The sequence below is a fragment of the Chamaea fasciata genome, unplaced genomic scaffold (genome assembly GCF_029207755.1).
Source record: "Chamaea fasciata isolate MVZ Bird 193981 ecotype frontalis unplaced genomic scaffold, bChaFas1.0.hap1 SCAF_10, whole genome shotgun sequence".
NCBI classification, from domain to species: domain Eukaryota; kingdom Metazoa; phylum Chordata; class Aves; order Passeriformes; family Sylviidae; genus Chamaea; species Chamaea fasciata.
The window spans coordinates 12,110,928-12,134,574 of record NW_027094095.1 but is presented as its reverse complement, the minus strand read 5'-3'; the positions used below and the strand labels follow the sequence as shown (position 1 = coordinate 12,134,574).

The 23,647-nt window shown below is 43.2% G+C and overlaps 1 protein-coding gene across 7 annotated transcripts in view; it reads left to right on the top strand.

Annotated features, from left to right (window-relative positions):
- The first annotated feature begins 547 nt into the window (after positions 1-547).
- NTNG1 (netrin G1) overlaps positions 548-23,647 on the top strand; it is a 153,470-nt gene continuing 130,370 nt past the window's right edge. For 3 of the 7 annotated variants that reach the window (XM_066192336.1, XM_066192337.1, XM_066192334.1), the window contains exons 1-2: positions 551-770; positions 6,755-7,455. In XM_066192336.1, coding sequence (XP_066048433.1) covers positions 7,210-7,455 — 246 coding nt within the window. In that variant the 5' untranslated portion in view covers positions 551-770; positions 6,755-7,209. Of the gene's footprint in view, positions 771-6,754; positions 7,456-23,647 lie in introns of all 7 variants that reach the window. The other 4 variants (XM_066192339.1, XM_066192335.1, XM_066192333.1 and 1 more) reach the window with 4 other exon arrangements.

Sequence of the window (23,647 nt, the reverse complement as noted above, 5' to 3'; positions counted from 1 at the left end):
CCAGGCTGAAGCCGAAATAATACGGGAAAATTAAGGCTACTCCAGCGGGCAGGGAGCAGCCACAGCCCCGCCGGCGGCTGGGAGGCTCCCGCTCGGTCCGGGGCGGCGGGTCCGGTCCCGCTGCCCCCCCGCGGGGCAGGCGGCGCCGGCGGAGCGCCCGCGGGGCGGCGGGGCGGGGAGCGCGGCGGCGGGGGGGCGGGCGCGGCGGCGGCGCTAGGGCCGCGCGTTGCGCGGGCCCGGAGGTGGGGTAGCTGCCGCCGCCCCTCTCGCCGGCAGTCGCGGCGAGGTCGGTCCGAAGTGAGGAGGCGCCGCCGCCGCCGCCGCCGCCCCCGAAGTTTGGCAGCGTCGCCGGAGCCCTCCGCGCCGCAGCCCCGGCCAGGGACGCGCTCCGCTCGCCCTGCGCCCTATGCCGCGGACGCCGGCGCCCCGCGCGGGGCCGCCCCCGCCCTGAGCGGCGGTGGCGGGCGGGGAGCCCCGGCGGGCAGGACCCGCCCGCCGCCCCGCCGAGCGCCGGAGGAGTGCGGCCGCCCGCCCGCGCGCCGCCCGCGCCCCGCCAAACTTCGACGCCGACAAGTGCCCGGGGTCAGCCGCGGCCCCGCCGAGCCCCCCCCGCGACCCGCCGGTAACTTTCTCGGGGAAGAGCATCCCCCGCCTCGTCACGCCCTCCCCGCGGTCCTTCATGCCGCCACCGAGGGAGCCCCAGCGCGTTCCATCGCCGCGGCGGCTCCGCGCCGCCCCGCGGTGAGGCTCGGACGGCCCGAGCCCGCAGGGTGAGTACAGCCCGCCCGGCGCTCCGGGGCAGCGTGGGGCGCGGGGGCCGGGCGGTGCGGTGCGGATCCCGGGGGCTGCTGGCGGGGGTCGCCCCGCCGGGCTCGGGCCACCGGCCGCGGGCGGATCGGCGCGGGCCGCGCGCCCCCTGCCGCCCGCGCGGAGCGGAGCGCGGCGGGGCCGGGCTGGGGCGGTACCTGCGCCGCGCCTCCTCCGCCGGAGCTCGGAGCCGAGAACCGGGGCTCGCACCGGGCCGGGCTGCGCCACGCCGAGCTTTGAAGGGGCGCGGGCGGTGGGAGAGCCCTGCGGGAGCGAGAGCCCTGAGGGAGGGGCGCGCCCCTGCCGCCGGCGCCCGCCCCGCGGCGCGGATTCACCCGCGGGCGCCCGGGGAGAGCGGCGGTCCCGCCGGGCAGAGACGGGGGCGGCGGCGCAGGGCATCGCCCCGCCGGCGAGGAGCGGCGGGCAGGTCACTGGTACCCAGCCTGGAAACAGTTCCTCTCTTGCGTCGGAAATTGCAGGCGGCTTTTCTAAACATTCACACGCACACAGAACCCCCAAAGAAAACCCCTCATGGCGGTGAGCAGCGCAGATCAGCTAAACGCAATAAAACAGATGCTTTTCTACTCTCGAAGTTAGTGCATGTGCGGTTTTGGTCTCTGATTGATAGACTTTTATTGTTCTGCAATCAACTTTTCAATATTCCGGATCTGATGTGGTAGGAGCCAGCATTACTTCTACAGAAATGTTAGCGGAGACAGTGAGTGGAACAAGCGGTGGAGATGCTTTTAAAGAGGGAATAAGTCACTGTCTTGCCTAAGGACAATGCGGTTGAGGATGAGAAGCTGTGGCCTGGGAAACCCGTCAAAGGGAAGAAAACCACAGCAGAACTTCCCCTGGCTTGCTTGTTGTTGTGGTGGTGGTGGTAGTTTGTTTGGGGTTTTTCTTTGTTTGTTTTGTGGTTTTCATGTGGAAAAAAAAATAAAGGTTGATTTTTGGTATATTTCTGGACCTTAAAAGGATGATTATCAGAGAGTTTTGAGCAGTTAGTGGCAATACTCTCATGGAGTTATGAACTTTGTATCAACCCTCAACCCTCTGACACTGATAAGCAGCACCAACTTTCTAACTATTTATGTAAAATACAGTAATAGCACAGAACAAATTCTGCAACTGGTAGGCATTCATTTTTGAAGCTAAGTACTTTCAGTTAGAAAGTCATTAGCTCACACCATAACTTGAAAGCTTTGTAGCCCTGTACCCTGGATACTGTGTGATGAGCATGCATCACCTTATTGAGCGTGAAGAATCATTGAAACAAATCCAAAAACAAAGCCTGTAACTGCCCCAAATGCTAACTTAAATTCCCAGAGGAAAAACTTGCAGAACAGACTGATGCTAGGTTCAGAGATATTTAAGGCAATAAGCTACAATTTTAAAGATGCGAGTGGGGAAAAAAAGCAGCTATGTACTAAGGCTCTAAAATTTAAATAGCTGAGATGCTTTTTACTCCATATTCTGACAGCTGATGATACCTGGCAAGTAATGGCAGTAGTAGTATGATGTGTCAGTCAGCAAAGAATAATGTGTGAAAACCAAAAGTATTTCAAGTATAGTGCCAAATCACAGGTTTTGGTAGCTGTATTTTATTTTCTTTAGCCAATAGGTATTGACATTTTGAATTTCTCCTGAGGCAAAGAAATCTTTTTCTGCTAAATAGTTAAATAAGTTGGATAAGAATAGAACCTAACTTTGATTGGAACAGCATTTGAGGCCAAAGACACCAAAGCAGTTGCTTGAGTATACTGCATTTCAACAAGTATTGACAGAAATAATGTGTATTAAATCGTTAAATCGAGGTCCCCTTCTTCTTTGAATATATAAATAATTTTGCCTTTATAAAGGGGGTCGGTTTGTATACGTACAAGGTTCTCAAGTTGTCTAGATGTAGCATGGTATAAAACACGAGGTTAGTAAATGTAAGTTGCATGAGGGTTAGTTCTGCTTTCTAATACACATTATTTCCTATGTTTTAAACTGGCTTTAAATAAATAACAACTGGAGTGGACGCAAAGGAGCTTTTTACTTGGGCTTGATTGGATACATTCATCTGCTTAAGCTGTTCGGGATACAAACTTGAAACATGTTTCCTTTGGAAAAATCTGTTCTGCAGCTGCTGCTGTTGGGAGGTGACAGCCGGCACTCCTTGGTTGTTTCAGCCAGTTCTCAGGCGATGTAGTGCCTGGTGCTGGCTCCCATTCCTGCCCGTGTGTGCTGGCGGGGTACACTCCACCAGTGCATGGTCAGTGTGGGACGTGGTCACAGTTTTATTACCGCCTTCACGTTCCTGTGGCTTGCCAAAGAGAGAGGCCCCGGAGCCCACCCCTATGGATCTCACAGTGATTTCCCAGCAGGGAGCTCATGCAAGACCTCCAGCCGCTGTGGTTTGTGAGGAGGGAGTTATCTGGGGAAGGGGGTGGATTTTCAGTGATGGAGGGAGGCGAAGGAGGAGTGTTTGCTAACAACCCCTAATGAGACCTGAAGTTCTTCGCTGGCACTGATTCTGCCAAGATGCATTTTATCTATTCTGTAAAGGGGGTGTCTCCTCCATCTGCAGAATTAGCACGCTGCAGGAGGTGTGACTTCCCCACCTGGAAAGGGATGCGTGTGCACAGAGCCTCCTCACAGCTGATTTCAGCCTGGCGGTCAGCCGCGTGCCATTCTTCTCCGACGGCTCTGACACACCGGTGGCCACAACAGCGGCACTTCACAGACGGAGCAGGGCTCCGAGGGGAAGGCAGGGAGCAGATGTGGCCCTTGCACCGGTGCTTCCCAGGTGCCTCCTAGTGTTTTCCATAGTGCAGAGGTTGTGGCACATGGGAATGTTGAAGGCCCCAGCGCTGTTGCCCCACGCAGCAGACGCCGGGAGCGGTGTGCTCCGGAGATTTGCACGCATTAGCTGGAGCCTTCCCGGCAGTTTGCTGTTCCCTCGCCCGCAGCCAGCCAGGGCGCTGATCCCTCTTTGCCACCTCCATGGCCCCCAACACCCAGGCTGTGCGACTAGCAGGGCAGGGCGGAGGGAATCAGGGCATCAGACAGTAGTTATTCCTGGTTTGTTTGATTACCTTTGTCAAAGGTCAAATGCGCAGGCATTACTGGGGACAAAAAACCCCATTGTCGTGTGTTGCCCACAGCTGGAGGCCTATCACTGCACATCTGGTACAGCTGTAAACTTCAGAAATGTTACTCAACTTTTTTTTTTTTTTTTCAAAATAATTCAAATAGATATGTCCTTAGCAATAGGGCACTGAGATGTAAAATGCATATCGTGAGTGACTCTGCAGGAACAAACATAAGCAAGACAAATCATATAGCCCCGTCAGAAAAAAACCTGGCAGCGCTCAGCACATGATCCTTAATGTGCTTTGGTCAATATCTTTCTCTATATCAATGGAAGCTCATTAAAAGAAGATATTGCAGACTAACTGAGCCATGCCATACTAGTTCTTGCCAAAGCTTGACATTTTTAATACATTAATAATATGTCTGTAATGTAATGGAAAACTATTAATCAGAACTGGTTATATGCCAGAAATTTAAGCTATAATTGGTTGCTTCTTGTCAGGAGTGTCTGTTGTACACGGCTACAGCTGCCTAATGTTCAGATGTCTTGCACTCCTCTGCACTTTTTTCTTGTCAGTGCACTAAATTCAATCAATGTTATAGTCTATAATTCTGTGCAACGACTATCATTATGACTGGCTTCCTTTAATGAGAATTCGTTATTTGGGAAGTATTTTAGCACAGTGTGTTAAGGTAGTGGCTTGCTTCACATTATTTAGTCCTATCCAGTTAGTTCTGTTTATTAGTGGATCTGAGTCTCAGCAGTTGTAAAAGGTTATGGGTAACTGAAGAGCTAGAAAGGAAGATTTTTTTTTTTGCCTGAATATAAAAGGTTGTTGTCTAAAGAGAATTAAACTCAGTAACTTCTTATTTCTACACAGAAAAACTATATTTATTTACTTATTTACTGTTTATTTCAGCTGCAACCAAGCCATCTCCAGTAAAGAGTATTTGGTTTGCCATCAATTTAAAATAGTTTGGGGCCTTTTCTAGCAAGGAGTTGTTTGCCATTTTTATAGTGACTGTTCTAAGCTATGGGGTCTTGTGGATGTGGTTTTTTCCCCTTCAAAATAGTAAATACATTGGAAAGGAAACAGACGGGAAGAAGTGTCTTTAGAATGACAGGGAAAGTGTTCTCTTACTTACCAAATTCCAAAATAATATACAAACACTCCCACTGAAAAGAAAAAAAAAGAATATAAGGTTGGTGCAAAACCAACAGTACTACCCAGCATGCTTCTTAAAGAGATTTAAATTAAATTTGGTCTTAGATATTTCTACTTTTGTGTCAAATTTAGATTTGAAGCTTAAATATGTTTGAATGAATTGAGAATTGTTACTGCCGAAAAATTCAGATATTCTCTGCATATTCTGATAAAATACATGAGAGTTGTATGGTAACACTTGATAAAATGAATATAACAGAAAATTGCATTTACGTCCATACAGCAATTATTGTAAATTACTTTGCTATGGAAACACAATTCAACCATCTGTTGGCATTTCATGGTGTCTGTAGTTTAGCTCAGTTTAAGATGAAGCATTATTTAAATATAGGGAGGCTGTTTGCAAATAGCTTTGAAGATAAGTTTTGAAAATGCATATTCCCAATGTGACCCCTTAAGGAGCTTACCAGGTCACACACCTCTTCCCGTGGCTCTGGGGTGTAGGGGGGTTCATGACACTGGCAGAATTTAAAGCTGGGCAGCAAAGTAGGCTGTAGAAGGTGGCGACTTAGGGTTGTTTCTCAACATCTGTCCGAGCGGTCTGCCTGGATTTTAGCATCCAGACAAAGGAAGTGTGGAAGTGCTGCAGCGGCTGACTGAAATCTCCTCCTGCTGACAGCCCAGCGCCCTGGCTCCCCAAACTCGGGTGGTACAGGCTGACACAAATGCACTGGAATTCCTAGCCCTGGTTTTCCTTGCCCTCCTTTAGGGTACTTACTCTGTCTTTGCAGTTTCCCTCATAGATAATTTGGAGTTTTACCTGTGTTATTTAGGAAATATATCTTTGGAGTTGCTGTGATCACATTCTAGCATTTTATACCTGTAATTGTATGATTCAGGTGCTACAAAGCAAGGGGATTTCTAGTTGCTTACTGAAGAGGGGAAAGGGCATATATCTGCTGTGAAATAAATGCTGAGTACTCAGGTACAGCCACCCTCAAACCTAAGAAAATGAAGGGGGGAAAGCATCCTTATAGTAAGCTACTAAATAAGCCGTTATCCTAATCAGTAGTTTGTCATCAATGTGGTCAGTAAATCACAGTTCAAAGGGGAAAAAAAAAAAGGACTAGAGCTCTTCCAATGCTAATAAGAAGTGTCAAGGAAATTGAATTGTACTTGCCATATCTTTGTTATTCTTAAAATAACAATAACATTAAAGAAATACATACGCTTTTGGAGCTCCATGAGGTCCTCTTGCCAAGAAACTACCAGCACCTGCTAGCCCTGATGCCCATCTCTGTGTCACTTTAATAAAAGAACCTTCCTGCTGCTGCCCCGCAGTGCGGGGCTGCCTGCTCCCCTGCCTGCCTGCACCATCTGGGCCATGGCTGAGTTCAGTAGTTTGCTCTCCAGTTTTGCTAGGGTGAAAATACAGTTCTGGAAGCAGGAAACTGTAACTCACCTGGAACATTATAAATCTGTCTTTGTTAGAGTACAGTTAAATCCTTCATGTCAAAATACTTTTCACTGTGAATGATTTTGGTAGTTTCTTCATTCTAGCACAGAACCCACAGTAAAGGTTATACATACTGTACCAATTTGCTTTATATTGCATCAAACCTCCAAAATGTCAACATATCGTATATTTTGTAATGCATTGATTCTTGGACAATAACTCTAATTTTTATTGTTTCTAAAAGGGTGCTGGTGCCAGAAGAAAAGGATGATTGATGGGAAACAGACACCAGCCTATAGACAGTCACCCTCTTCCTTCGGATGCTGATTTATCAGTGTGTCCAGGCATCCCCTGTGAGCCCTGAACACGGAGGATCACTCAGGGTTATCGACAGTGTAGCTGAAGACCTGCAACTTCACAAATTATTATCTGCTGTTGGACATCTTTTATAAGAAGACCTGACAGATAAGTTATAAGATGAAGGACAAGCGCTGCATGGCTGTGAAAGGCTGTCATCAGGGCCTGGGTGGCTTCTACCAAAGTCTTTAACATAGTGAAACAAACATCCTATCCTAATGCTTCACGTTTGAGTTGGAACCTCTTTTATAAATATATACACGTATATGTACATATAATCTCTAGACTGCACATACACCAGCGCTGAGCATCCCTACGAAGCTGACATAAAAGGATTTAGAAATGTATTTGTCAAGATTCCTGTCACTTCACGCCCTCTGGGTTACTGTATCCTCCGTGATGCAGCACTACCCTTCTGTATGGGGACACTATGACGTGTGTAAGACTCAGATTTACACGGAAGAAGGAAAAGTATGGGATTACATGGCCTGCCAGCCAGAAGCCAGAGACATGATCAAATATGTGAAAGTGACTCTGGATCCCCCAGATATAACATGTGGAGATCCTCCTGAGACTTACTGTGCAATGGTAAGGCAAGCTTTTCATTCTTCATAATTAGTGGAGATACATTTGTGAGAGATGGCTTCAAAATAGAAGCCCTAGAGTGCACACGAAATTATCCAATAAAACCTGGATCATATTCCAAATGTGAAAGGTTCTGCTGTACAAAAGCTCTAAGCAGTGCATTAAGCTGAGCAATGAGATGTTCTGCTTATGAGGACCTAACTTGACTTTATCTGAATTCAGTGTCTCTCTACAGTAACTTTTAACGTATCAAAGAAACCAGCATAAAACTCCTATTGCACTAACCCTTAACTGGGGTGGCCTTTGCCTGATCAAGAAAGACTTGAATGAACCAATTCCACTAAATCAGGTTTAAAGCATCATAACATAGCATAATTAAGCAAAATTTCCAAACAGTGAGACCAAGTAAAGTCAAATTGCTATAGCTTAAAAAATGGTGGGAGTTGGGCTGTTGAAGTGTTCCCTGACACCCAAGAAGCTGCAGCAGGTGTGTATGGACAGTGCAGCTAAAAACACCTCCAAGCTCTAGCAGCTACTCACGGCTTTCTTCCTAGCTGAAACTGTAGCCATTCAAGCAAACTAAGCTCTTTATTTTACATAGTCCTAAAATAGCCTAGGTCTGAAATGTTTGGCTTGGTAAGTAAATGCCCAGGTATAAGAAACCAGGCAGACACTATATATGTATATACACACATACACATATATGTATGTATATTAGTCTTTTATAGCTGTGCTGCTCCAAAGTGTTTGATAGATCACACTGTGAGAAATTGTTTCAGTTGAAGGAGATCTTTAACTTGTAGATAACTTTTTGTCTTCACACCCACAGAGTATTTCTTTTCTTTGCCATTGAATATTTCTGTTAAATAGTAAGTGGAAGATACTGAGTTCCTTGACTAGAATATATGACTGGGGTATAAAACATGCACACTTACCTCTGTTAATACAGCTCTGGAAACATGCACTATATTACCTACATTATTTAGGTTTGAAAAAACCAGTGAGTTCGGGTAAGTGAGGTTATCACAACCGAGAAAAGTCTACAAGATACTTATGTGCCTATGTACAAATCATCATTGCTGGGTGACAGCATCCCCGCAGGAAGGAAATTTGCTTTTAAATGCCTTGTGGCATTATTTTCCACCACTGCTGTTCTGTAAGGAGTTCAGATCCAACCACACATACATTTAAGGCATTATTTGCACGCATGCAGCTGCTTCCCACGTACATTATGGTAATAGCCACGTGATAAATTGCGGAGTTACATGAATAAATTACATTCACTATGAACCTTTGACTGCACCACTTGCTCTCTGCCCACTAATCCATCTCTGCTGACGTGTCTTTGACACTCTAAACCTCCAAGCAGCTTCAAGCAGCCACTGTTTAAAAACAAGTGAAAGTCATGGCCCCGCATAATACTGTCTTACTGTTTTGTTTCCTTAATCTCAAAATACATTTTTTCCCTCTGAATAGTAATAGTTGTGATTTAGCACTCAATAATATTTAGTAGCTCATCATGTAATGCAAACAGTTGTTCTTTTAATAAAAAAAAAAACCAAAACAAACTTGCCCAGTAAAACTTGTTTCTTCCTTTCAGTGCAGATAAACATTGCAGCAGTTCCTATCTTAAGCAATTCTGTAAGTTTCTGAAGGCCTTTGTTATCAGTATGCACTCTAGTTAGAACAGCAACTTTAAACAAAAAGCAACCAGGCAAACAAAAGACATTTTGATTAAATCTAAGCATTAAAAATGGTGCCAGAACTCCCCTTGAAAACATTTGACCCCACCAGGTCATCAGTGCTGTGGTGTGGGATGAAACTTTGCCTGGGAGTGACCTGAGATTACGGCTGTAGCTCACTTGCATCTTAAGCCTGTGAGATGCAGAAGACCTCCAGAATCCTCACATGAGAAGCGGAGAAGGGGGAGTAACTGGGGAAGAGGCAGAGAGCGCACGCAGAATGAGAGTGTGTATTTAGTCACGCAAGTGTAGAGTGACTGACTCTTACAAGATAAACTGTGGGATTTGTTTCCAGGATAGATGTAGATTGTACATATACACTATATTTAGATACGCATTGGTAGTGGCTTGCCTTGCTTGAAACGTAAGGAAAATGACAGAAATATTTAATGGTCCTAAGGTACTGCCCAGGGCCCACAGCAGAGCATTCTCATCCCTGAAAATGCTTCATGTCTACCTGTAAGAATTAGATATTTCCTTCAAAATGAGGTTTTATATATTTTGTAGGGCTGAGTCTTTGGCATTTTTGAGATCTTTAATTTTTGTGCTCATTTTTAGTTTAGTTTAGTTTAGAAAATGAGTTAAGAAGATAGCACTGACATGCTTGGAGAAAGTGGGCAGTGGAAAGAAGAGTTCTTTCGTGTTAGGCATGTTCTTGTGCTAAAAAATCCCAAATTTGAAGTGACAAAGATGCAAAGGTTTCTTTTCAGCATGGTGAAGTGCCAAACTGGCTTATACAAATGCTTGGTTTTCTTGTTGTAAGTGCTGGCTATGTGCCTGCTAAACCTGTACCACTGTTTTGTTATTGAAATGAGGTTAACACTGACTTGGAAAAGAACGGGGTCTTTTCAGCTATTCTAATAATAAGCGAGGGTACCAAGCAGCCAAGTCTGCTTCTGCAGGATGACAGGGAGGTTGAAGCAGTCTCCTGTTTTATTTGCATGTCGGTTCCTTGATCAGGCTTACGAATTTTCTGTTCACCGAATGTACTAGCTGTTGAGTCTCTGTAAACCTTAGGTGTAATAGAGATTAGACCCTTGAAACAAGCCAGACTGAGAATTTCATTCAAGTCCTGCTGGGAGATTAGGGTAGAATCTAAGGCAATCTGTGAGAGTAGCTGATAATAATCTGCAATAACACACAACGCAGCCGTGCATTGCAATGTGTGCAAGCATACAATACAGAGGAGATGGGTGGTTAAATTGGCCCCCTACTTATTTCTGCATATTCCCCATGGTATTAAATGTTCTTATGAGTCCGTGATGAATTTGTATTTAGTGAGCTTGTTTAATTGACAGACTGAATAACAGGGCTTTGCATGTGTAAATTTGTTGCAAAATATAACAGCCCTAGTTGGCAGCTAAAGCCAACATTTGGCAGCTCACCACTTGCAGGTACCTTTGTGGTGTCCCCCCAGAACAGCATTTGTAGGTATTATAGGGAGCATGCAACAGAAAAACTATCCCACAGTTGCTTTTAGGCATCTATTCTGAGAATAACATTATAGTTTCTGGTGACATTCAGTATTGACAGCTCATGAGATTATTCTGAAACCTCAAACCCCTGGAGTCCTACAATTATGATTATGTGAGATTCTCAGCTTTCATTTAAAACATCATCTTTATTTCCTTAGTCCTTCTGGTTGCAGGGAAGAGTTTGAAAATGAAACCAAGGAGTTCAAAAAGCAGAAGCCATATAAATAGCCTTCCAAATTATTATTTGTTTAAAACCTCATCAGATTTAAATAATTCAGGATTTTTACAGCTTGGAAGGAATTTTTGCCCAAGAGAACAGATGCGTAAAAGAAACTTACAAACAAATAAGTGGTAAAGAGCAGTGAACACTTAGAGTTTCTAGTTGTGGAGTTGCATGTATCTGTAAGGAGGATGTGACAGCGTCCTTCCAGAATATAAACAGCGCTCCTCCTGCCTATGGGATAACCAGCCCTGTAGGAAAGGGTTCAGTGGTCACCTCTGGCTTCCCTGTCCATTTAAAGCAATCTCTAGTGTCTCAGAGTGAGGTACACATGCTGGCAGAAGGTGCATGACTGCTTTCTGTGGTATTACTTCGAGGAAATTTGGACATCTTTTGTCAGTCACAGACTTGGACTGAACAGCCACAGTGTTTGAGCCAGCGTGACCCCTTCCTGCAGGTCTGTAATTTATGAACTTTGAGCATTTGGCATTGCTAAGAGTGTGTCTGGCACCATATGCTTGTGTGCAGTTAGCCTGGGAGGAGAGAGAAGAGAGGAGAGAGGAAAAGAGAAAGAAGTTATTCACATTTTCAGGTTTGACCTGCAGGTTACACTGTGCAGAGACACTAAGCAAATTCTGAAGGACCTGGTGGTGCTACTTGTTGTGGCCTGCAGCATTTCAGTGCAAAACAAATCTGCTTGAAATCCCTGGGAGTAACTACCAGTCAGCGAAATCCACTTCCCTCTTTGTAAAAAGAATTCCACAATACTCTGTCCAGTCATAAAGAGAAACAAATCTGACTTCTCACGACCATCACCATCTTTTGCTCTACCAGAACAGTGTGTAGGTGGCTTCTGGCTTTCCTTCTAAAACACGTGCCAGCTGTATCCCTGGTACAAGCATCAGGAACCTGATGATGCTGCTCACAGCCCAGGGACCCTGTCACCCAGTCCCACCTGCCCTGCACATGGGCTGGCCCCTCTGCTGAAACCCAGCCCTTAGCATGGGGTTTGCATTCAAACCTGGGCCAGGATTACTAAGCAAATTCATCCTGAGTTTGACCAGGAGACTCCTAGTGGCTATTGCTGTAATTTGCCAACTAGAAACGGATTTATGTTACCGACCTGTGTTTGCAGCTCAAACAGCAACGTGAAAATATAATTTTCTGTTTGTGTTTAGACCTAGATATCATAATACCATCCCAACGGCTAAAAAATGATGAAATTATCATCAGTTATGGTTGCCTGCAGCTAATTTCCTTCCTAGGTTAAATAGAAGCTTGAAAAAGAAGCCTGCAGGTGGGAGTTCTGTGCATTTGTACAATTTACATAGCAGAAATGCTGATGACAGTAGAAATTTGAGCCCTTGAGTGCTACTCCGTATTTCATAGCCAATCAAAACTAAATTAAGAAACAAAGATTATTAAAAAGTATTCTGCACATGTAATTCTGGCATAATATTATGAGGTGGACATTAAATTTTTCCCTCTGAGACTTTCAGCATCATTAATATAGCATTCCTTTAATTACAAGGATGCTTATATTCCTTAAAAAGGGGGAAATACTGTGTAGCATAGATAGTGATACCAGTATTATGTTCACTGAAATAATTAAATGAACAGATACTTTTCTGAGTAATGGATAAATCACAGTGTGAAACAAAAATTATTTTTGAAAGCATTTTGGCATTCATACATATTTTCTCAAGTGAGACATTTTAAAACAGTGTTGTGCAATATCATTAAAAGATGCTGTTAAGAAAAAAGCTTTTTTCCTTTATGGGCTAAATTTGAATAAAAATGTAGGATTCTAAATTCTGTCTGTAGAGTCTTACTAGATAGCATGGGGTAGAAAGGGAACAGGAAGTTAAAGATGAAGCTATTGCTACTGACTTGTTTAAAGTCAGTTTTCATAGTTGTATATTTTGAAATTATGTACAGCTCAAAGTTACTGCAGACTTTATTTACAACATCCGCATTCATCTAATTTGAACTCTTTGGGCACGTATAAATATTACAGCTGTCACATCTTCATTGTAGGAGAGCACCTTAGCCTTCAGGCGTTTTTATTTTGGTGCCTTCTCTTAAGTTACTAAATATTTCAGTTCATTTCTAATACTTGGAGCCCTGTGAGTTTCAGCCCCTGCCCGTTGTGCTGTCCCCAGCAGGGCAGGACAGCTCAGCCCCCACTGCTGAGGCTGTTCCCATCCCAGCCCCCTGAGCCCCTCCGCACCCAGCGGGGCGGGAGGGACACTGACTGTCCCTGTGTGTCCCCCAGGGATGTGAGGGGCACTGACTGTCCCTGTGTGTCCCCCAGGGACGTGAGGGGCACTGACTGTCCCTGTGTGTCCCCCAGGGATGTGAGGGGCACTGACTGGTCCTGTCTGTGCCCCAGCTCCCTCCTGCTGGGCAGTGCCACCCGCCAGCCTACCTGTGCCTCTGGCAGTGCCTGCTGCACGCTCTGCAAAGGCTCCTTGGTCCTCGTGGGAAAGGATTCCTTGGTTTCCTACAAGATTTTTAAAAATGGATATACTTAATGACAGCAGGAATAAAAAAAATAGTTCGGTAAAATCTCTGTTTTCTTCCAACTGGAAGCAATCTAAAAATTAATAATTGCTCATAAATCAAAACTGAGCCTTGGCTGTAAAACAGATTTGCATTTTATTCATTATCACTCATCAAGATTCTCCAGTAAATCATTAACAACACTCCGTCCAGTTGCCTTTTTTGTTTTTCTCCTCAGTTACACTTTGGGTACTGGAATATTTTCAAGCCTTAAACAAAACAAAAGCACGCCCACAAAGTACTTCAGTTGTTAAAAATATTTGAGGGTAAAACAGAGTTCCTAAACAAAATCAACAGTTTCTACATATTTTCAGTTGCAGTTTTAAAGCACATGTCACTAGTACGCGTAGAACGGCATCCTTTCGAGGAGATTTGTATTTTATAAACACACTTTGTAAAAGCAGCTGTTAAGCATTTTCTATCATTGTTTTTATTCCATTTGCTACTTGCTCTTCTAGTTTGGTTTGTTTTCCCCCTGAAGTTAGCTGGGAATAGTAGACATTTTTAGACAATTATTTTAATAACAATTGATCTTAAAAAGCAAGGAACTGTGCCGGTGGAGTTTGTGGCTCTCTGGATGAGGTTCTTGAAAATACCTGAGCTGGTGCCTCTCCCCTCCTCCCTGGCCCCTCGAAGCACCGAGGTGGGTACGGGGGGGAGATATCCAAGTACTCCGTGGGAACTTGGAGTTTGGGCCTTGTTTGGGTATGGGACCAGCAACACCAATTTTACAAAGAAATAAATGTCTTCCACTGTAAAATAAATACCCACGCATCCACAGTGAACGTGAATGGCTTGCAGTCAAGGCAGTTGGACCAGAAACATCCCCTCAGCAGCACCTTCAGTGAAGTAAAATAACACTACTTTATAAATAAAATATTTACTAGTCCTATTGTAATTTGAACTGCTGCTGGTGAGGCAGAGGTGATCTCGAGCCCTTGGCTCACTGCAGGGAGACTCCTGACAAGGTTTGCTGGGGTGCAGGGGGACAGTGCAGTAGCACATCCCAACTGGTGCTCCTCGGCTGGGCCAGGCACATCCCTCCTGGGCTGACAGGAGGCAGAGCTGGGTGACCCCATTTCTTCTCTGCTAGAAAGCCTGAACAGGGAATTTTTTCCAGGATGGTAAATTCTCCTTTCAGCAGAGTGACCTTTGCTTCCCAACCTGCTGGTGTCAGGCAGGCAGCCTGGAGGAGCAGAGCTGCAGCATCTCCCCCTGAGTTTGCTTTCGCACATTTTGGTCAGGGGCACGATGCCCTGCGCTCCCAAGGGAGCTGTGCGGTGTCAGCCTTTCCAGGCTGGGGACACTGTACAAGGAGCATGATATTATATTTCTTCCCACTGTCAAGTGGGACAAGTCTCAGAATATGAATTTTGGATTTCCTTAGCAGAACTGAGCAGAGAGTTTTATGCTGCTGAGGTTTGTCCAAATTATCTGGATAAACATATTTTTCCATCTTCATTTAGTACCTGTACATCTCTGAACGCCAGAGTTTCATGTCTCTTTCTTGCAGAGCTTGTACTTTGTAAAAGCTAAGAATCACTGCAAACCAAATGAGAATTCCTGAGGCACTTCCATATATTAAAATTTCCATTTGTAAGCATCTTGTTGAAACAAAGCCAAGTGAACTCAGCTGAGAGTTCTACAAGCCTAGTGTACATCAGGACAACCATTCTGGTTAGTGGGCTCCCCAGAGTCCTTCGAGAAGGCAGAAATCAGTAAGTTGACTCTCAAGTAATGATTTTAGCATTTACACTTTTATGTTACTTACAAAGCATCCGGTCCTAATACAACCCAAATCACCTAAAAAAAAAAAAAAAAAAAAAAAAAAAAAAGTACAAACTGAGACAATAATCTGCACTTCCACCCCTTCTGCTCTATGCTGGGAAGCAGAGAGGGGAAAAATACAGACAGGCATTAGCAATCCCTCTTGACAAAGTATGGAAATTACCCATCTCATTATGCAAGGATGAAAACCTGTCATTTACTTTTAAAGAGTTTAGAAGGGGCTGAATCTGTGGGAGCTGGTCAATTTTAGTGAGAGTACCACTTTTTTTTTTTTTTAATACTGATACTGTTTTGCCAAAACACATTTCCAATACATGACATACGTACTTCAGAGTAGCTAAAACCAGGTGAGAGGTCTGTTAATCCAAATATTTCCTGACTTGTTTCAAGGCCTACAAGTACTGTCTGAATATGAAAATAAAAAATAATCCCAGATCCTATTAAGGCCATTGACTGATGAGATGCAGATCCCTGTGTACAATGAACACTAATCTCCCTAGCTAAAAAACAGAGGTAATTCTATAGCCATTTTACTTGTAGAAACAATGACTGTTATACACACTTCAGGTATGGAAATTTGTGTTTTCACAGGTCACTTGTGGTGACATCATCTTGATCTACAAGTACAAATATAGCTAAGGACATGAAAATTCTTGGCATTGAGCTGACTTGGCAACGTGCATAAGTGACTTCATGTAGCTTTGATGTTTGCTGTGTTGCATTTTCTGGAAAATGGTTTTATTTCTTATCTTCTAGTTCTTTACGCAGATTGTTTATATGGAATTTAGGAATAAAAAACAGGGAGGAAAGAAAAGGGTGCAAATGAATTTTAATTATATTTACTACCAGCAAGAGATTGTACTAAATCAGGGATATTTTATGTCAGGCTTCAGCCCAGAGAGAATTTTTATAGCTAAGTAGTTGTAAAACCTCTAAAAGAAGACACCATTATGATGAAAGGAGCATTTTCTTACATGTACATGCCGTGTCTTTCCAACATCTTGGTGCATTTTAGATTTTTATCTGTAAAACTGTCATGAGCCACACTTTAACTCATCAATTTGATTTTTACCAGCTACACCTGCTCATAAGACGCTTTCCTCCAGTGAAAACTAGAAACAGAGCTACTTGTGGGTGACATTTACAAGTGACTGTGGGTAGGGGGATGGTAAAAAATAAATAAAAAGGAATAGCAAGCAACTGCACAAAAGCCCTCGTGCTCTAAAAACTGCAATGTGCATAGCTCTAGGAAAAAAAGTACAGAATGCAATTTTCTAACTGCTAAGACAACTTCTTCTACACGTGCTATTTTCCTCATCTATTTTTATCACAGGCTTCCAGACTGACATGCCTCTTGGCTTCCTTGACCATATGGATCTGCCAAGTGGTATGAATACTGTAGGGATAGCCTGCAGAAATATCCTAGCAAGGTGTCTCACTTTGCAAGGGTTGGTTCAGACTTCCAAACACGTTGAGTAACGGCTTTGAGGGGTTTTCAAGCATCGTAGCTTTCCTCACTAAATTTGTGGGGCAAATTTTCGCTAATCGTTTGCAGCTGAAAATCCTGTCTTCCTGAAAAAGAAGTGGGATAAGCCTTTGAAAATAAAATGTTTAGAACATAGAAGCTTTTTTTTATCTGAAGCAGTGGCTCTGATTTTTTTAAAAAGATACGCTTCAATAACTAAAAGAAAATCAGAAGTGACTCATCATGTATATTTCATGCCTAAGAGCTAGTGTTTGACTTTACATCAACAGGACTTAAAATATGATCTTCCATTGAAATTAATGTGTCCTGTGTTAGGCAACAGAAGGACTCCTACTGACAGCAACGGATGGCAGCAAAATACAGCATCCTTAGTAGTGAGCATTATTCTCTGCACTGTACCAGTTGGAAACACTCAACTGGAAACCATAAAAACATCTTAAGGTAAAGTTAACTGTATGCCTTTATATGTAATATTTTTCTTGTCAGAAGCAATTTCACCGAAGTTCACTTATTTCCAGCATTTTCAGTTTTAAAGTCTTCTTTACTCATTTTACTGGTGCTGTGTTTTGGATTAGTTCAGCTGTTGTGAGCTTCAGTGCAAGTCTCTTTGTCCCTAGTGACAAAGCAGGTTTTGGATAATGGGACACTATCCATCTTTTCTTGGGTACAGTTTTGGGGCACACAAGAATGCACTGAAAGCATCTAGCTGGAAAGTGCCAGCTAGGATACATAAATAGAATACATAATGGGGTTTGCATAAAACAATATACAATTTTAGCTTTATGCATCTCATAGGTTATTTGTAAATAATTGAAAAGGACAGAAGACTATTATTGACTAATCTTTCCACAGTTCTCTGTAACTGCACCATCATTGCTTGTAGCACTCAAGCATTAGCCAGGCATTATCAATCATGAACTTCAAGTTTTATAAGTTTAAAAACAGGTCTCAGAAAACACTACAACAGTTGTCCTTCCTTTGTTAATCAGAAAAGGGTTTCAGCAGAGCTTTTTGTCAAATTTTAAGCCTTGACAGAAAGTATTTCAGTGTTAAACAGTGGACTGATGTCTAAAATGCCACATGGGGTTTGTTACAGTTTTTTGAAGCCATACAGACAATTGTTTTCCCTCTTCTACAATCTACAAGTCCTCAGCTGGTGTAAAGTGTATGTACCTTTAAGGGGATGGTTGCAGCAGGCAGTTCTCACACATCTGCCACTTGTGCAGTCCACGCAGCCCTCCAGGGTGCCAGCCCCTCTCTCCCTGTCTTGAAAGTGGTGGAGAAAACCAAGACTGAAGAGAAACATGGGGAGTTGTTCCAAGAAACAGGAGAGCCTGCCTGCCTGCATCCCTGTCTTGTCACACCTTTAAACCTCTGCACCTTGAGAAGCCACCAGGGCTGGTGGGTTTGTTCTTACGTAGACTTCTGATTCCCCATTTGGATAATACTCTTTTTTGGAAATGGTGCAGACCACACAGACCTCATCTGTGGACTTTAGATGGGCACAGGTAAAGTGTTTTCTAAGTTTAAAGAGTTCAGCAGTAGAATAGGAGAAGGTTGTGCAAGTGCCAGCTGGTTGATGAGGACCCATTCACCATGCTGCTCTTCCCAGGTGCTTCCTCTCTAGGACAGTAAATACACTGCAGGAGCTCAGAAAAAGCAGGCATAGCCCTTTTACAAGGCATTGTTTGGCTCTCCCATCAATAACAATCTGACTAAGAATTTGAAGTAAATCTTGTTCTGGTGACTGTATCTCGTCAAGGGCCTCATACTACTAAGTGATGGGTTTGGAATAATAAAATTATTAGATCAGAATAGATCATAAGATCAGAAACAAAAACCAGGAAGCAGCAGGGTACCACTGAATTTTACCTTAGTATCAGGGGCTTTTTTCAGTTGCCATCCTCAAGGTCATTACACCTATACTACTGCAACCATCAACATCCTCCTCCTGTCAGGCCAGTTCTCATAACTTCAAAAGAAGATTTACAGGAGCTGACCAAGAAAAAATAATGTTCTTCACAAATTATTAGAGATTCATGGCACCTGTGCCTGTGATGACCTGTTTTAGCACTTTCTTGATGACACCACTGTGTACGAGTTTCTCTCAACTCCCATCATGTGAGCCGCGGTTGGTTCTTTTGTCTTTCAGCCTAGCCAACCACCAAGGCTGCAGAAAGCAGATGTAAGGGCAGTGCTGAGCAAACCTTTCTGTCACTGCCTTTACTCCCAGTTAGTAATTGTTCTGTTGATTATGAGCTGTATAAAGCGTCACAGGAAAAGCAGAACAAGTTTACTTTTACAGTGGTGAAATAAATCGTAAATTCCAAACACTTTTAATTCAAAATTACCCCTCCTAACCAAGGATCAGGTGCACAGCATTTTGCTGAAACACGTGTGAACATTGGCAGTGCAGCTATAGCCAAGTGCAGCTGCTGAAGAAGAGGGCAATAAACCTCCTCATCTGAGCTAGCAGGGAGCCTACGAGGGAATGGTGCTCTAGGTGGCACGCCCTGCCCTGAATCCAACACACAGAGTGTTCCAGGAGATGCTGCAGCCCCCCTAAGCAAGCCATGCACATGCAGAGAAGTGAACAGCAATGCTGCATATCAGAGAATGGTAACAGAGATCCCTCCTATTTCTATTTGGAACTTGAAGCATTCTTGGATAATTTGTTTCCAGTAGAAATCAGCTTTCCGCTTCATAAGAAATGCGTGTGAGATTCTAACAGCATTGTCACTGCAACTTTGTTAGAAGACATTACCTGGCCCATAAACACCTGAGACAGGGGAACTTGTAATTGAGCCTGCAATACCGCTGTACCTGACAACACAGAAACTTATTTCAAGCCTGCACACTGGAGATCTTCACATGCCAGGTGATTGGGTTCAGTTATTATTGGCTTTAAGTACTTACAGTTTTCTGACCTAAGTTTCTTAACGCTTTATACAGAAAAAGCAGTGCAGATAGTAGGTACAACAAAATACAGGCACACTTTACAGGTAATTTACAGAACATTAGGCTAATGAGAAATGGGAGTCCATTTCTACAATATCTTTGTCTCAGTGTCTTTTTCTGCAATCAGTGAAACTCACAGGCATTGAGAAGCCATAGAAGAGAGCTATTTTCTGATTCGGTTTGGGGTTTTGTTGGAATGTTTTTAGCTTTTCCAAGTTTGATGAGTCAGGTTTCAGCTATTTTTTTATATAATTTTCTTTGCTAATTGTATATGCAAGGGTCACAGAACTAAAGAAAAAAATCTAATTTTAACCTGCAGTTGATTTATGAAATGATACTGAGTTCCTTGAGTTTGGGAAAATAACATATACCACTAATAATCTCTGGGAGCTGATTTAACACCGTATTCTATCGCAGTGCTAGGAAGAAGCCAAGGACTTGTAACAATCTGTCATTTGCAGTGACATTTTTATTACTCTTTCAGAAAGGCTGTGCTTTAATTGTCTCCTTGCTTCAAATCAACTGCTTAGTTTGCTTTAACAGTATTTTTTTCACTATAGTTACCATTGCCCTTGCTATAAGAAACCTAAACTCTCTGTGTATTTCTGGCATGGTGACTGCCAAGAGGAACAGGAGCAGAGAACCTACCCGTGTCCTTCTAATTTAAGAGAGTGAAAATGCTACTGATCGCAAGTCCCATTTTCATGGAATTCACACCAAATTCCTACTAGACCTGCATCCCAGGCAATCCCCCTTGATTCACTAGGACTGACCTGAGAGAAAATGCATCAAAATAATATACCCTTTTTCTCCAATATTGTGGAGTTTGCAAGGAGCTGCCCAATGGAGAAATAGCTTCGCTTTCAACTATTATAAAGAAACTGCAAGCTCTTAATTTAGTAGCAATGTCGCTAGTGCTTTAGTATCTTCTGCAGTGTGCCTCCAACTGATGAACTGAAGCACAACTATAAATAACGATGATGTCTTTGTCAGCTTGTGAGAAAAAAGGGTTGGATCTTGGTTTTGTTTTTTGGTTGTTGTGATGGGGTTTTTTTCCACATTTCCTGGAAGTACATGTAGTAGGATATCTCTAATCTCTTCTTTTGCTTAATACATAGATTCAGTTCTTTGATGGGTCACTTAATCAAACCACCAATTTGTTGCCTGCTGGTTCACGACAAAGCTCAGTGACCCAGTGACCCTCACAGCCCTAGTGTTGTATTGTACACAATGGGCACCCCAAAGTCTAGCGATTGCATCAAATCTTCAGTTTTACAGTTCAGAACTTTGAGGAGCACTTCCCTTTCCAAGTGAGAGGCAACCCCCCTCCACCCCAAACTGGACTTGACTGTACCTGAACAAACTGCATTCTCAGACCTCTGGTTTCTGTGCATGCCCTATGCATCTGAATGGTGGGAGGTCCTCTCCCAGCATCCAAAACCCACGGGATCCCAAATCCTTTCATGGTTGGGCAGCTCCTTCACCACTCTGTGATAACTAAGCAGTTGTCCAGGGAGCAAATGGCTTTGTTCATTTGGATGTACCAGCTCTGTATTTTAAGAGAGTACCAGTCAGAAAAGTATAAAGTTTCACAAATCCCCAGATTGGGGACTCAATGTAATGATGAAGAGGAGGGACTTGATGTCAGCTGTGGCAGCATAGCTGCTCTGTGCTAAGGAGGTTTTAATGGCGCAGATGAAATCCATCTTGGATTCTGAATCACGTATGCATTCAGGCAAAATATGATTGGGAAAAAAAGAGTTAGTTTTCAGGGCTTGCATGCCTTTGGATTTGTTTGCTTGAGTGTATTTTTGGAGGGTAATGTTAGATGCTAAGGGAAAGTTACAGCAAGGCTTGTGACTAATGGATAAGATGCAGTATGCTCTGTGATGCTATGATAAAAATGCTGATGCAGTTAACTGATATCAGGGACATAAAATAACACCACCATTAAAAAAAAAAAAAAGCCAAACTGAAAGATTTTGTCAAGTTTTTGAGATCCCACCTTGGTATCATTTTAGACGATGTTTCTAATTAGTAGCCACATAAACACTTGCTGATTAAATTGTTGTACAATTCGATTAACAAGGTGAAGGAAAAATAGCAACATTTTCATTTTAATGAGATGTCTGCTCTCTCCTCCTCTCTACTATGCATCTTAATGTACCTTGCTGTCTGCACTGACTTGGGGCTCCAAGGCTTTGTCATTTCTTGGCAGTTCTGTTCTCTAATTTCTTCTGACACATGGTGCTTAAATCCACACGAAATGTGAGGTGAGGCAGAGAGGATTCCTGCAGACTGCCATGCCATAAGAGGAGCACTCATTTGCATTATTCATTAGATAAACGCACTGATTTGCATCTCATTCTGGTCTCCTCCATTTCCAGGCAGGGGATGGAGACAATTCATGGAATTGCTGAATTTTTGAATGATATTAATAGTGCTCATTTGGGATTGAGTCTCCATTGTCTGCTGCCCTGTATTTTGTCCCACACTTACCTTAAATACCTACAGAAACTTCATCCTTTTGTTCTTTTAATAGTGAGCTGTGCCTATTTACTGCATAGTAAAAGGGTGTTAATTTGTTTATCATAGCAATTTTGAAAGTATTTATCAAAGCCATAATTCAATGCTTGATCATTATTTGTGATTATTACAATCTTTTCCCCTGTTGTTCTGAGGTTATGGTTCAAAAGCAAAAGCTTGTAAATCAACTGCAGTGATCTGACAGCATCTATAATTTTTTTGCCATTCAGTATTCTGGAGCAGTAAGCTTTTAAGAACTACGTGCCCTCTGTTAACTAGCATGTTAATGCAGTAACGTTGAGAAATAGTATAGCCCTAGATAACGATCAACATTCTCTCTCTTTCTTCTAAGCTTTATGAACTATTTACATTATGCTTAGCATTAATATTTGATTCAGAAATCTGTACTGTGAAAAGGAGGGGATATCACTGTCCTGTCCTCAGGGTATTGGGGGAGGAAGGTTAGTTTTGCAGGATGGGGGTTAGTACTATTGAGCTCTTTCATCCTGTTATTAAACACAGGAAACTGTCAGGGGAAATTGAGAATTTTAAAGAACTTAAACCAGTACCGTTATTGCATCAACACTTTTTGAGAAAACCTACATGATAAACACCTTCAAGTGCTGCTGCAACCCAGAGCCATTCCCTGAACCATCATTTACATCCAAGAACAGCAAACTGCAAAACCAAATAGTGGTTTATTAGCTCAGTGGGTTAGAGCATGGTGCAGACAGCACCGAGCTGGTGAGTTCAATCCCTCCATTGGCCATTCACCTAAGAGCAGGACTTGATGATCCTAGTGGGTCCCTTCCAACTCAGAATATTCTGTGATTCTGTGACTTTCAAAGCCCTTCTTTATACCTGGTGCTGCACTGGGCTGTATATTGCCCAAAACTAAGGAAAGACATTGCCACCATTTTAAATAGCTTAGAGCATAATTGAAACACAGATGTCCAAAGCAAGAACAAATGTTAAAAAGTGGGGCTCTGAAGGCTGACTTAGGCAGGTGTTAAGGCCTAATTGTGTATTGTTTTTATTGAAATTGTGGCATGCTTTCTGGCTGATGCTGTTGCTCTCTGATTTGCCATGCTAGACAAATTCACTTCTTGAATTAGAAGGTGGGAAAGGCAATGCCCTGAGGAACAGTTAGTCAGGACACTTCATCTGTAAGCAGGGTTATGGCAGAAAATACAATTGAAATGGCATGTGAAAATGAAACCAGTTTATATTAGGACTCTGCCTAATACACAACTTAATTATAATTGAGTTTGCCACAAGTTAGTGACAGCTGAATCTAAACAAATCACCTAGGTAATGTGCTGATTGCACTAACAGCAGTTGTTGTCAGGGGTGGAAGATGCCATATGGCTCCTCTTCTCTACCCAGGTCAAAATATCATTAGGAAGAAGCTTAACAACATCGACACAAATGAGGAATT